Source organism: Hemiscyllium ocellatum, chromosome 29 (assembly GCF_020745735.1).
Source record: "Hemiscyllium ocellatum isolate sHemOce1 chromosome 29, sHemOce1.pat.X.cur, whole genome shotgun sequence".
Classification (NCBI taxonomy): Eukaryota; Metazoa; Chordata; class Chondrichthyes; order Orectolobiformes; family Hemiscylliidae; genus Hemiscyllium; species Hemiscyllium ocellatum.
The window spans coordinates 55511501-55525838 of NC_083429.1; the positions used below are offsets into that span (position 1 = coordinate 55511501).

A 14338-nucleotide genomic window follows, 5' to 3' on the forward strand; every position below is an offset into this window, starting at 1 on the left:
GGATTTATGAGAATGAGAGGCACCTTATTGAAACATACAGAGGAGCTGGTGTTTACACTGTAGAAATACAGGAGTAAATCAAGATGGCTGCTGATATCAGCTGTAATTTTGGTAACGTACCTTTGAAATGGGCAGTGACAAATCCCAGAAGGGGTCAAACACTGTGGAACAATACCCACATTCACTGCAGGTCAGGGAACTTTTCAACTGGCCCACAAAATGATCTGAAAGGAAAGAGAAGAGAGAAAAAAATAAATCGGTTAGGTTGCAATTGATGTGGAAAAATAAATTAGGTATGCTCAATTTTCCCTGATATTGTAATTCTGATCTGCACAATTGCATGTGGCTGCGTTCATGTGAAAACCCAAATGTATTGCACTCACCCACAATCCAACTGTCCTCTCTCTCCAGGTATTTCTTCCACATTCTTCTCCCCTTTTCATTGTCCCTGGAAGTGGGGATGAAAATTTAAAATCAAGCGTCAACCCAAGACACCAACATAAAAATGATTTCAGCTTGTTGTGTAACAAAATACCACCCGCAATTGGAGATTTTCCTAATGCGTTAATTAATTGGAAATACTTGCCAACGCCAAACTTGAAAATGACTTTTTCAAATTAACAAGGCGCCACACAAAGTCAGTCAGGAACACTGACATATAGCAGAATGTGTGGGCGAAAGTCTGATCCAAGCAACACCTCAGTTCTACATTTCCGCACAACAATAGAACCCTTCCAGACATTAGCTACAATAATCAGGGTTACAAAGGCAGAGGACAATCACAGTCATTTGTCAGCAGTTTAAAAAAAAATCACAAAGTTGATTTAAGAACATTGTTGGGCAATGACTGGACACAGGTTGAGCTAAACTATGGGGTACATTTGGGGCACCACTGGCTCAGTGGTTAGCACCGCTGCCTCAGCACCAGAGACCCGGGTTCAATTCCAGTCTCTGGCCTCTGTGTGGAGTTTGCACATTCTCCCCTTGTCTGCGTGGGTTTCCTCCCACAGTCCAAAGATGTGCAGTTCAGGTGAATTGGCCATGCTAAATTGTTCACAGTATTAGGTGCATTAGTCAGAGGGAAATATAAGGTAGGGGAATGGGTCTGGGTGGATTACTCTTCAGAGGGTCAGTGTGGACTTGGAGGGCTGAAGGGTCTGTTTCCACACTGTAGGGATTCGAATGCTAATTCTCTGAAGGAGAGTGGGAATAAGCTCATGTGAGCCATTAACACCAATGAATAATCGGTTCTTGTGATGTAAATTCTAAGAAAGTTGAAACGTCAGGGAAATAAAACGGCCGCATCTCTCACAGTCAGAGTCAAAAAGTAAGATTGTAAACTTGAAACCTGCATTGAATGAAAACACTCTGTTCAAACCAAACTGCTTGAAGCAGTGTGCACACCAGCAACTCTGACTGATAAGCACCAGCAGATTGTTAACACTTACAGAAGATGGTCCAAGTCCTCCACGATAGCCTTGGAACGCACTGACACTCTGTTCACTTCGTTATGAAGCCCATCCAGCAAGAAACGCAAAAACTCCTGGGCATCCTGTTGACTAAGTGAGCAACAAAATTTCAAAAGGTCAGATAATGACTAACCAATAATCCTACATTTACACAGCTTTCACCATCACCCAGGACTTTCGATACAAGGGAGTGAATAAGTCCTGGGGTGGGGTCTGCTGGTACCAGGAACCACACCAATAGCTTTCAGTCTCAATTATTTTTGATATTTTGGACAGGACTTACTTGTATCCGACAAATCGTGGAGCGTATTTTTGAATTTGTGTTTTGAACTCTGATGGACTGATGGGATCATTGCTGGAGGATGTCCACATGGCCTGGAGAAGTTTTGCAAATTCTACAGGGGCAAAAATTGACAAATGAACTTTAGTGGTCTTGGTCAATGCAGGTTGAGAAACATGTTATTTTCATTATCATAAAGTCATTCAGCACATTATTAATTACACTGCCTTGGTAATTAATTCCTGTTGTAGTGGTTAGTTGACAGAGGTTAAAAGGTTGATCAGACATACACTTTTCTAGCCAGATACTCATTCTCTATCCACACACAAGCCTAGAGTTCTTAATTAATATATAATCCGTTCCCTACTTCCATTTGGTCTCAGACATTCCTGCCAGACCCTACTAGATAATGGTGAAAAATTAGTGCCATTTTATAACAGTATTCCAGATGATGTAAACATGGTGATATATTGGAGAGATCACACAAAAACTAAGAACATTTTATTGTCTTTGGTGGAAGGTTGGGGGCGTTGGTGATGGTGGTGGGTTGGGGGGGGGGGCGGTGGATACGGGGATGGAAGCACTGGATTCACTGTTAGAGACCGAATGACCTGGCCATAGCTCTTGATCAATAGCTGTGAGCACTGACCCTCCATGAGTGCGGTGTTGGTGCGGCCCCGGTTATTCAGATCTCGCCGATACGTGTTCTGAATACAATAATCTCTCAGCTCCCAGGTGTTGCTCAAACACTGCAGGATGGAGTTCATGAAACACTACAGCAACAACAAAAGGAGAGAGAAACAGGAATGTTAACAACCATACTTCAAGCAAACGAGACAAGGGGAGCAGATGAAATTCAGAAACTGGTAGGAATGCAAGTAACCGGAGACCAGCGCTTGTGTGTAGCAGAAAGTGGAGGCTCCTGACTATCTAACAAAGCAACAAGCCTGTAGCTGTCAAAACTACCATAGTTTTCACACTTACAGACAGATTAACAACTCTAAAAACAAAAGCCAAACTGGCTCTTTCAAACAGCAGTGTTTATGGTCTGCAGTTGACTTGATTTATTGTTGGTAAAAACAATGACTGCAGATGCTGGAAACCAGATTCTGGATTTAGTGGTGCTGGAAGAGCACAGCAGTTCAGGCAGCATCCAAGGAGCAGTAAAATCGACGTTTCGGCCAAAAGCCCTTCATCAGGAATAAAGGCAGTGAGCCTGAAGCGTGGAGAGATAAGCTAGAGGAGGGTGGAGGTGGGGAAAAAGTAGCATAGAGTACAATGGGTGAGTGGGGGGAGGGGATGAAGGTGATAGGTCGGGGGCAGGTGGAGTGGATAGGTGGAAAGGATGTTAGGCAGGTAGGACAAGTCATGGGGACAGTGCTGAGCTGCAAGTTTGGAACTAGGGTGAGGTGTTGGGGGAGGGGGGGGGTAGAAAGGGGAAATGAGGAAACTGTTGAAGCCCACATTGATGCCCTGGGGTTGAAGTGTTCTGAGGCAGAAGATGAGGCGTTCTTCCTCCAGGCGTCTGGTGGTGAGGGAGCGGCGGTGAAGGAGGCCCAGGACCTGCATGTCCTCGGCAGAGTGGGAGGGGAAGTTAAAATGTTGGGCCACGGGGCGGTGTGGTTGATTGGTGCGGGTGTCCCAGAGATGTTCCCTAAAGTGCTCTGCTGGGAGGCATCCAGTCTCCCCAATGTAGAGGAGAGCGCATCGGGAGCGACAGATACAATAAGTGATATTAGTGGATGTGCAGGTAAAACTTTGATGAATGTGGAAGGCTCCTTTAGGGCCTTGGATGGAGGTGAGGGAGGTGGTGTGGACACAGGTTTTGCAGTTCCTGCGGTGGCAGGGGAAGGTGCCAGGATGGGAGGATGGGTTGAAGGGGGGTGTGGACCTGACCAGGTTGTCACGGAGGGAACGGTCTTTGCGGAAGGTGGAAAGGGGTGGGGAGGGAAATATATCCCTGGTGGTGGGGTCTTTTTGGAGGTGGCGGAAATGTCGGCGGATGATTTGGTTTATGCGAAGGTTGGTAGGGTGGAAGGCGAGCACCAGGGGCGTTCTGTCCTTGTTACGGTTGGAGGGGTGGGGTCTGAGGGTGGAGGTGTGGGATGCGGACAAGATGCATTGGAGGGCATCTTTAACCACGTGGGAAGGGAAATTGCAGTCTCTAAAGAAGGAGGCCATCTGGTGTGTTCTGTGGTGGAACTGGTCCTCCTGGGAGCAGATACAGCGGAGGCGGAGGAATTGGGAATACAGGATGGCATTTTTGCAAGAGGTAGGGTGGGAAGAGGTGTAATCCAGATAGCTGTGGGAGTCGGTGGGTTTGTAAAAAATGTCAGTGTCAAGTTGGTGGTCATTAATGGAGATAGATTTATTGTTGTCATGTACCAAAATACAGTGAACAAGTGTTGTTCTGCAAACCCTACAGGCAGAGTGCTGCTGAATTAAGGAGGCAGAACAATACTGCTGGAATAAATTCCAGGGATTAGGAACATGTGCCCCTCTCTCACATTATCGTGTTGCTGTGCCTTCTCTCAATTCCCTATCTCCTATCCTTTGGAATCAGCCCAGTGACTTGGCTAAAACGACTATCTGCTGAATCAAAAGATCTTAACAAATGGACAGAGCTCCAGCTGGGAATTCTGGACTCCTCGCACCCAAATGAATTCTGGGAGCTCAAAGTCATGGACGCAGTTAAGGTTCCTTCAGGCAGAACCCGAGACAATATCAACTGTGCTGTGACCGACTTTCCTTCACTCTTTCTACAACTTCGAGCCCATCTGTCCCCGAGGACTTGCTTTGGTTAAACACAGATTAAAACGAACAGACCTCACAGCTCAGCTTGTTTATAAAACAAGTGTAAAGCCAGGTGTCTCGAATGGAGGTGTATGTTTGCAAATCCCATACCACTATTCCCACAACACAGGAACACCCATAAGCTGTTTAACCAACACACACTGTTTTGGGTTTGACTCTCTTGTACTTTCACTGCCTCCATCAAAACAACAGCACTGTTGAGAGAATACTTCAACTGCACATCAATTTCTGATACAATGTGCTTCACTCCATTTCATAACCATAATAATAAATCTTAAATGCACAACCAGCAGATATACTTCCCAGCATCTACTTTATGTTAACTTGGTAGCATAGAGTGGATCAATGACCAATTCTGTGTCCCATGAGAGGGGACAGAAATCTACCAAAGCTCCTGTTCCTGATCACTTCAGTAACCCTGGCTGGAAAACAAGAGTATTTCAGAACAAGATTATTTAGGTTGTGGTGCCCTCATAGTGCAATAGCCCATCAACATGTACTCTCTGTTCCCACTCTTGACCATTTTTTGGGCGGGGGGGGGGGGGTGTGAGAAGGCAAATTGAGGTCAGACAAGCCCTACACCACTCTATAACAACATTCAACCCTAAATGGCACAAAGCCCCTTTAAACCACACAACAAAATACTTGTAAGACTCTTCTTAACTAAATGCCAATTCATGAAGATTATCTACAAGTGGAGGTAAATTGATCTTTGAAAAGTGAGACTCACAGTGTTGCCCAGATTTCGAAGGCCCACAAGACCCTGGTTGGTTTTAGAATTCTGAAAAAAAAGAAAAAAAATTAAACAAGAGTTCTAAATATTGATATATAAATCATTTTCTAGAGTTGGTGTGGACTTTTGAATTAGTTGAAACTAAACCCTGGGGCACAGCTGGAGTACACATGAGCAACGCTACTTCGCCCAGCTCCAAATCACACAGAGGAAACTTCAGGGAGCATACTTTGACATGGATCATGGAGAATTGTACCTACCTTCCCCCTCACACACACACAAAACCAAATCAGGATCTAGTGGTATTGTTGCTAGACTGTTAATCCAGAGACTCAGGTAATGTTCTGGGGACCCAGGTTTGAATTCTGCCAAGGCAGATGGTGGAATTGGAACTAAGAATCTAATGATGACCATGAATCCATCATCAATTGTTGGAAAAACTCATCTGGTTCACAAATGTCCTTTAGGGAAGGAAGCTGCTATCCTTACCTGGTCTGGCCTACTTGGGACTCCAGACCCACAGCAATGGGGTTGACCCTTAATTGTCCCCTGGATGATTAGCGATGGGTAATCATTGCTGACCTAGCCAGTGACACTCATCTGTAAGTGAATTATTTTTTTAAAAACTAACAAGGATTTGACTCCTCTCATTGTCCAGGGCTCTCTGTCTGGAAAGGTATATCCAGGAGATTTTAAATGGTCAGCAAGCAATCATTCCTCCTGTATTAACTTACACTGGATATAACTATCCAGCAACTCCACTGTTAAAAGAGATTTATTAGTAATGATCACAGCATGGAACAATGCCCAAAATTGCTTTTCAATTCATTTCTGAAGCCCAAGCATTATTTTGCTAGTTTTTCCATACACAGTTATTTTTCAGATGTTCCTAAGTTTCTCATGGTATTGCTAGAAGGTTGAAGAATTCTGCATTCATTCTGTGTTCTGTGGATACAAAGATTCCACTTGAGACAGTAGATGGAGCCTTTACTTTATTGATATCACCCCAAAAAAAAGAGACAGTGGCAGTGTCCCTGAGCCAAGAGATTTGGGATCAACTCCCACCTCGTGGAGAGGTATGGTATAAGACAGCTGTCCAGGCTGATTAAAAAAAATGTGCAAAAACACCTCCAACCATGCAGCACCCCCTCAGTACTGCACAGAGTGACAGACTAAATTGTGCACTCAGGCCTCTGCAGTGATAACCAACCCATGATGAAACTAACTGGAGGGGAGAATGATCTATTTTTCCTACCACCAGGAAAAGGGAGGTGGCGACATAATGGTCATATCACTGAGCTAACTAACACCAGTTGAAATTTAAACTCAATTAAAATTTGGAATTGAAAGTTAAATCAGTAATTGTGGCCACTACCAATTGTCATTAAAACTATAGAGTTCCTGCTGTCCTTTTGGGGTGGAAACCCGCTATCCTTAGCTGCAATGCAACAGCACTCTTAATTGGATGGTCAAAGCAACACGAAGCTCTGTCACAGACACCAACATCGCAGAAAGGGATTTTTAAAATCCCAACAAAAGCCATCTATCTGAAGTGTCAACAACTTGTACAACCACAACTGACTACAAATGGAGAATGCAGCCCAGTCCCAATCACTCCAAACCAGTTCCCAAGATTCCAAAGCATGAGCTTCCCAGTATTGGGAAATGTAGGAGCTATAGCACATAATCCAGGAAACTGGAATCAGTAGCCCAGGAATGAAAGACTGAGAAACTACTGAAACATCTCAGGAAGCAGCTCCCAGCAGGAGGCGATATTGCGTCTGCTCCCTTTAATTCCATTTATGATCTTCTGTTCAAAATGTAAGCACTAACACTGTTGTCTCATACCCCCCCGCCAAATTGGAAATTTTAAACACACCTCTATAACCAGACAAGTAAAACTCCACTGTTTCAATGAAATAAGCTCCAGAAATCCCAGGTTTCAAAACAGGAACCTTCACATTGCAACCCTCTGTCCCCAAGCGTTCTAATCTCTCAACAGGCTACTGCCACCTAATTGTTTGTGCATCTTGGCATCTCACTCTGCAGCCTTTCTTTCAAATAACAATCATTCACAGGCTGTAAACAAGCGGGCCATCATAGTCGAGCCAAATCTCTCTCCACCCAGTTTCTGCAGCAGAGGCCACTGCGGGGAGTTCAGGGGAAAACAAAAGCCCTGCCAGTGTATTCACTCTCCCTACCCTGGAATGCTGCAACTAACTGTAACTGGGACAGCTTACACTGGCCCACACCTGCTTTCAACCCAATTTCAAACCCAGCACAGTCCAAATTAGGCCATTCACATTCTTGCCTGAACTGTATGAAAAAACACAATGACTAAACTCAGGTTGTGAGAAGAGAAAAAAACAAAATCACTGAAAAAAATTAAAAATTTGCATTTCTAGATATTTTTCTAGTTAAGTTGTTCTTGATGTTATTACACATCTTGGAACAGTTCAGACTTGAGCCCAGGCCTCCTTGTAGCATTTATAATTTATACCCCTGTGCCACAAGAACACCTCCCCCCCCCCCCCGGCTTTGTACTTGTATTGGGATCTTCATGGCCCCAAGATGTCAGAAAGCATTTTATTGCCAACTATGTACTTTTGAAGTCACTTTTATAATGTTGCAAATGCAGTCTATTTGTACAGCAAGATCCCATAAACAGCAAGGAGGCCACATAGGCTGTTTTATTGATGCTAGTAGAGGATAAATATTGGCCAGGACAATCAGGAAACTCTCTTTCTCTTCTTGAAGCTGTGACAGGATCTATTCCTGGCCCAGAGAGCACAAGGGTCTTTGCTTTAAACGGTTCATCTGAAAGAAAACCATGCCAACATTGCTGCATTCCCTCAGTACTACACTGGAATATCAGCCTTAAACTTTGTACCAAAGATCTTCACTTGATGTGATTTTGATTCAGCTGAGTGCACTACTAAAACAAGCAACATTTTAAGCCTTAACTGCTCCAGCAGGCTCTCTCTGCCTGACATAGTTTATGATAATTCTGATTTTGAAAGCCTCGCTATTTTGAATCCTGTTACTGGGGACCCTTCCTGGCATATTTCAGCAACTTGAAAGTAATATTCCACAACACATCCTGACATCTCAGTGCTTTGTAAAAATGATGCAGAGGCAAAAGTATCTTTTCAGAAGTTATATTAGTGTGATGGAATTTATTGTTGAGTGAACACTTTTGGAGAGAGTTGACTTGAGCCATTGACAGTGAAGGGTCTTTTGCAATTAAAAAGCACTGGGCTCATCTTAATCCTGTTCCTAAATGAACATAAAACAGCACAGAACACTGGGTTATACAAAGATGTACAGATCAAGCTATGGCTCAGTGTCAATAGTCTGACCTGAAATGCAAGGTCATGGGTTCTAATCCCACTCCAGAAATGCAAACACGAAACCTTGACTGATGCTCACTACAATCTAGGAGGGGTCTTCACTGTCAGAGCGGACCAACCTTTGCATGAGACATTAAATCAAAACCATGGATCTCACTACATTTTACATCCAATCCATTTGATCATCTACCTATGTTAAGTCTGTATAATTTCTTCAGTTGCATCCTCTCTCCTTTCAGGTATGGTGTGTGCCTGTCCACAGTTACACCGGTCAACGTACTGCAGTGCTTTACAACTGCCTTCTGTAGTGATTCACCAACATCCTCCCCTGTTCTTAATACCCACCATTGGCAAATGCTGGAAACTGTTGTAAGTTGATACTCAATCTTTTAGGCCACACTACAACATATCCTTCCTCAACCATCATGTCCTCTGGTAGATCTTGAACCAGGAACACCCAGCTCAGAGGCAAATACACTACACACAAGAGCTTCAAATTTAGTTTTATTAATTTTCAAATAAATCTTGCAGTAACCATTCTTTACTCACATCCACCGGCACTATAAACCCAACTTGTATGTGAATCAAAGATCAGACCAAGCACACCGTTAATCTTCCTGCAGTTTCTTGCATTTCATTCAGTTTTTATCCAAACTGGGACTATTCTACAACTACAGCATTGTTGTATAAAGGAGAGTGACAATGAAAACCTCAGAGAAACATCAATTTTATTTCTCATTTAAAATGACGCCCGAGAACAACACTGCAGTTTGAATCCCCATTTGCTCTCCATCCTATCAACTGACATCCTTTAGTCCTTTCTCACTCTAGTTTACATAACTTCCTCTTAGTGCACCAGTTATTCATCTCAGAGAGCCCCTTTGATAAGGAGTTCCACATTCTCTTCCACTTTCAAGAGGAAAAAAAAGGTGGGTAGTACAATTTCTAGGAGCTCACTGAGCTGAACCGTCTGGAGAGACAATGAGCATTTCCAGCATCGTTTCCTGGTGATATTTAACTGGTTTGCATGGACTGGGGTCATGGCAGCCTGGGGAAATCAGACTGAATAGAAATAACCAGGAGGCAAAATTAGATAGGAATTTGAGGGAGTTGACGATGGAGGCAGCCAGTCAGTAATGTACAGAGTCTGTCCGAAGTCAGGAGTCCAGGCTGATCAACAACATTTCACAGCAAGAATCGGGATTGGAAAATTGTCAGGTGCACAGAAACAAATTTGCTGGGGCAGTCACTGGCTCATTTCAGGGCAATGGGGGAAGTGGGTGGAAGAGGATTCACACCCAGAGTTTTGGATTGAAACAGGGTCTCAGTGACCAGATTTGTTCAGTTAAACTTAAATCAGAGTCTTATACTACTGCTTGCTTTTTTTAAAAAAGCCAATACCCATTCCTCTCTCTAAAGGCCAGATAGCTGAGCAGGCGGAGGACAGAAATAGCCGCGTTCATGTCGAGTGCCATCCCGCTGAGAATAGCGACAAACGTCGGGCCTTTTGCGATGATTAGCGGCTGGAATGACGTCTCAGAGACAGTGACGTGAGGTGGCTGTTGCCCTGACTCCCAGCTCCCTCTGATATCACACCAGACAGCTCCAGGGACGTTTGCTTCCCCTGCAGACTGCCGAGTAAAGGCAAATTAAATCAGCTCTTAAACACGACGGTGGAAGGGTTCTTATTTAGATCAGTGTGCAAAACAGAGATTTGCAAACCTAGCCACTTATAACACTCACATTTACAATCGCTCTGATTTATCTAAGCTATTAGACCAAGGCATTGCCCTCATTGGCTGATACACAAGATCCTGCAGAATTACCCCAAGAAAAACTGGGAACTACTCCCTGGCTGAAAATGTGTTGCTGGAAAAGCGCAGCAGGTCAGGCAGCATCCAAGGAGCAGGAGAATCGACGTTTCAGGCATGAGCCCTTCTTCAGGAATCTGCAAGGATGCCTTCCTTGAAGAAGCTCTCTTCCTCCCTCTACAGAGAATAGCCTGACCTGCTGCGCTTTTCCAGCAACACCTTTTTCAGCTCTGATCTCCAGTCCTCACTTTCTTCTCGAAGATAACTCCTCCCTGGCGCCTTGCCAACAATCACACCTCAAATCATCAACAGAAATCGATTTATCTCGTTAGTGTTACATTGTCATTCTGGGTTAATGTGTGCAAATCAATCACTGTGTTTCCTGCATTACAATAAATACGTACACTGCAAAATATCCCGAGCTCATGAAATTCCTGTGTGAATGTCTTCCATTTTCATTTATTTGGGATGGAACTGGCAAAGACTGATGGAGATTCTGCTGCATCTCCTTTCAGAGACTCATGCTGAAGTGTGTAGTGTGGATGGGATCAGCACTGACAGCTCACGGTTTAAATGCTTTGCCTTGCCATCTGGACTAACTGAAGATCCAGGTGAGGACCTGCATCCAGCGAGTATCCGGTTTGTCAAGTAGGACCTCGAACAATACCCTGACCCAGCCCTCAAACAAGCTGAAAACAATCACTTATACATTTGCTCAAATTACCAGCCCAGACAGAAATGTGATTAGCAATCCTGCAGATGAATCCGGCTGTAAGATCAAGGGGTACCGGCAAACTGCCACTTTTGAGGCTCACAGCTTCTCAAAGCCTCAGAGACCCCTTACAAAAATTTGAACTTCACAAAAAAAAGGTGCAGCGTGAGTGGGGGGGAAGATGAATGAAAAACAGGAGAGATAGAGAACCGAAGGAAACAGACGAAACAAGAGGTTACAGAACAGGAGAGAACCAGGCGAACATGATGGAGATGGAGAAAGGGAAAGGGGGTGTTTACATTAATAAAGAGGTCAGGAAATTTGGATCCAAGACAAAAGTGTATTGGTTCCCCCCTCACTGTAAGAGAAAGTGAGGACTGCAGATGCTGGAGATCAGAGCTGGAAAAGCACACCAGGTCAGGCAGCATCCAAGGAACAGGAGAATCGACGTTTCGGGCCAGAGCCCTTCTCCAGACCTGCCTGATCTGCTGCGCTTTTCCAGCAACACATTTTCAGCCCCCCCTCACTGAGCTGCAATCATGGATTTAGTTACTCGGGATTCAAAGGTTCATGTCATTATTAATCTGGTTTACCAATAGAAAAAAAATGATATTCCGGCTGGTCCGTGGAATTAGCCCCGAGGTCTCCTGAAGGTAGAGTGTGGCCCACGCCAAAGCAGCAGCCCCCCCTCCCTCCCTCCGCACATTAATTCCTAGCAGCTGGGACAGACACTGGCAGAGGAAGCTCTCTCTCACACACACACACGATTCACTCCCACACTGGTATTATACAGAACTCCAAATGAATACTGCCACCCCCTCCTGAAGGCGGATGATGGAAATTGCCCCAATTAGTATCACAGGCATTTCACGATGACACACGCAGAGGGTCCACAGATTAGCTCCTTTTGTAAAATTAAAGTACAGTTGATTGATTGAAGTCGACACAGGTCCCTCCCCGCTTCCCTGAGTTCACTTGTAGCCCAGAGTTGTTAGTAAATTCAGGGCAGACACAGATGAGCAATCCGAGAGCGGGAGATAGGGGTTTTAAAGCTGTACATTATGAAACATTTCATCACAACCCTCCACCTCTTCTCTCCGACCCCCTACTTCAGCCAGTAACCCTGTCATCCTTCCCCAGTGTCCCCTCTCCCAGATAGGGTCACAGCCTAACTCACCAAAGGCAGAGTCAGGGGCTAGTCAGCTCGGGCCGGGCCGAGCGGCCGGCCGGAATCTCCTTACCTTCGCCTGGTTGATGAGGAGCCCCACGAAGGTAGAGACGATCATGGAGCCCGACACGCTGGGAGTCTTCCTACGCAGCTCCTTGTTAAACAGAGTGAGGAGCGGCTCCTCAGTGACCGTCACCGTGTAAGACTGCCTCATGCTGGGCATAGCTCCTGGGGGCTGGTACAACACTCGACTGGCCGGCTCCGAGCCCGGCCCCGAGCTGCTTTTATAACCAAGCCAGAGCTGCCTCAAACGTCAGGTCCCGCGTGTGCGAGGGGAAGGAGGAGTTTAGTTTGTGTTTAACACACTCTGCTCCAGCACCTCCCTCACCACAAGCCATCTACTCCAAACACACCCTTACACTGCCTGGACAGAGTCACTCCAGTGTGAGGACTCAATCATTCAAATATAATGTGAACATTTCCTCCCCAAATAACATCTCGGATACATTTCCTGACACTGATATTGTCAATAATAGTTTCTAACTTCAATCACCACCTGTAAGGGCGACCACTAACCCTGGTTACTCACCCTACGTTAACTTTAATGATTATCTCCAAGTCATGAATGTCACTAGACATTGTCACATCACCCACTGTACTATTGACAAGGGGGGACCTTGTAACTCCAACAATATTTTGTGATATGGTTTATCATTAGTTGAAGCAAAATATAAAAGATAAAGATTTACATTTATATAGCACAATACCCATTTTTTGATAATGTCCACCATAGGAGGGTGTTAGCAAAATTAAAGCACCTCCTAAAGGGAGATTTTTTTCCTATCTACATCCCCCAGAACATTTTACAGATTCTCACTTTATTCTCACATTGGCAGTTTATGACTAATGGGGTATTACAAGGAACATGGTAGCTCAGTGGTTAGCATTGCTGCCTCACAGCACCAGGGACCCAGATTTGATTCTACCTCCGGTGACTGTGTGGAGTTTGCACATTAGTGGGCGGCACGGTGGCACAGTGGTTAGCACTGCTGCCTCACAGCGCCTGAGACCCGGGTTCAATTCCTGACTCAGGCGACTGACTGTGTGGAGTTTGCACGTTCTCCCCGTGTCTGCGTGGGTTTCCTCCGGGTGCTCCGGTTTCCTCCCACAGTCCAAAGATGTGCAGGTTAGGTGAATTGGCCATGCTAAATTGCCCATGGTGTTAGGTAAGGGGTAAATGTTGGGGTGTGGGTGGGTTGCGCTTCGGCGGGTCGGTGTGGACTTGTTGGGCCGAAGGGCCTGTTTCCACATTGTAAGTAATCTAATCTAATTTCTCTCCATGTCTGTGTGGGTTTCCTCCCACAGTCCAAAGGTGAACTGGCCATGTTAAATTATCCATAATGTTAGGTGCATTAGTCAGAGGGAAGTGGGTCTGGGTGGGTTACTCTTCGGAAGATCGGTATGGACTTGTTGGGCCGAAGGGCCTGTTTCCACACTGTAGGGAATCTAATCTACCCGAGTCCCAGCTGTTCACAATATATGTCAATTTGGAGGTGGGATCATATGCAATATTTCCAAATTTTCAAATGATACAAAGCTATGTGGGAAAGTGTGTTATGAGGAAGATGGAAATGAGCTTCAGGAGTAAGTGGACTTTCGCTAGAGGGTTGAAGAATGACAGGTGATTTCATGAAACATACAAAATACTTAAAGGAAGAAACAAAGTTGGTGCAGGTAAGATATTTCCCTTGGTTGAGGATTCCAGAACCAGGGACAACTTTAAAAATGAGGAGAATGCCATTTATGACTGAGATGAGATGACATTTTTTTACTTAGAGGGTTGTGAATCTTTGGAATTCTATCCTCCTGACGGCTATGGAGGCTCAGTCTTTGAATATGCTTAAAGATGAGGTAAATAGATTTCTGATTACAAATGGAGTAAAGAGTTACGGGATACTGGGGGTAAAAGGCATGAGTATTCGATCAGCCATGAGTAATGGA

At 44.8% G+C, this 14338-nt stretch overlaps 1 protein-coding gene across 3 annotated transcripts in view; it reads right to left on the reverse strand.

Moving 5' to 3' along the window:
* Positions 1-14338, reverse strand: part of LOC132829551 (ubiquitin carboxyl-terminal hydrolase 2-like) — a 95864-nt gene that overhangs the window by 17275 nt on the left and 64251 nt on the right. For 2 of the 3 annotated variants that reach the window (XM_060846792.1, XM_060846793.1), the window contains exons 3-8: positions 5294-5344; positions 2399-2522; positions 1753-1864; positions 1449-1559; positions 384-448; positions 121-224 (exon numbers count right to left, since the gene is read on the reverse strand). In XM_060846792.1, coding sequence (XP_060702775.1) covers positions 121-224; positions 384-448; positions 1449-1559; positions 1753-1864; positions 2399-2522; positions 5294-5344 — 567 coding nt within the window. Of the gene's footprint in view, positions 1-120; positions 225-383; positions 449-1448; positions 1560-1752; positions 1865-2398; positions 2523-5293; positions 5345-12410; positions 12584-14338 lie in introns of those variants that run through there. The other variant, XM_060846794.1, reaches the window with a different exon arrangement.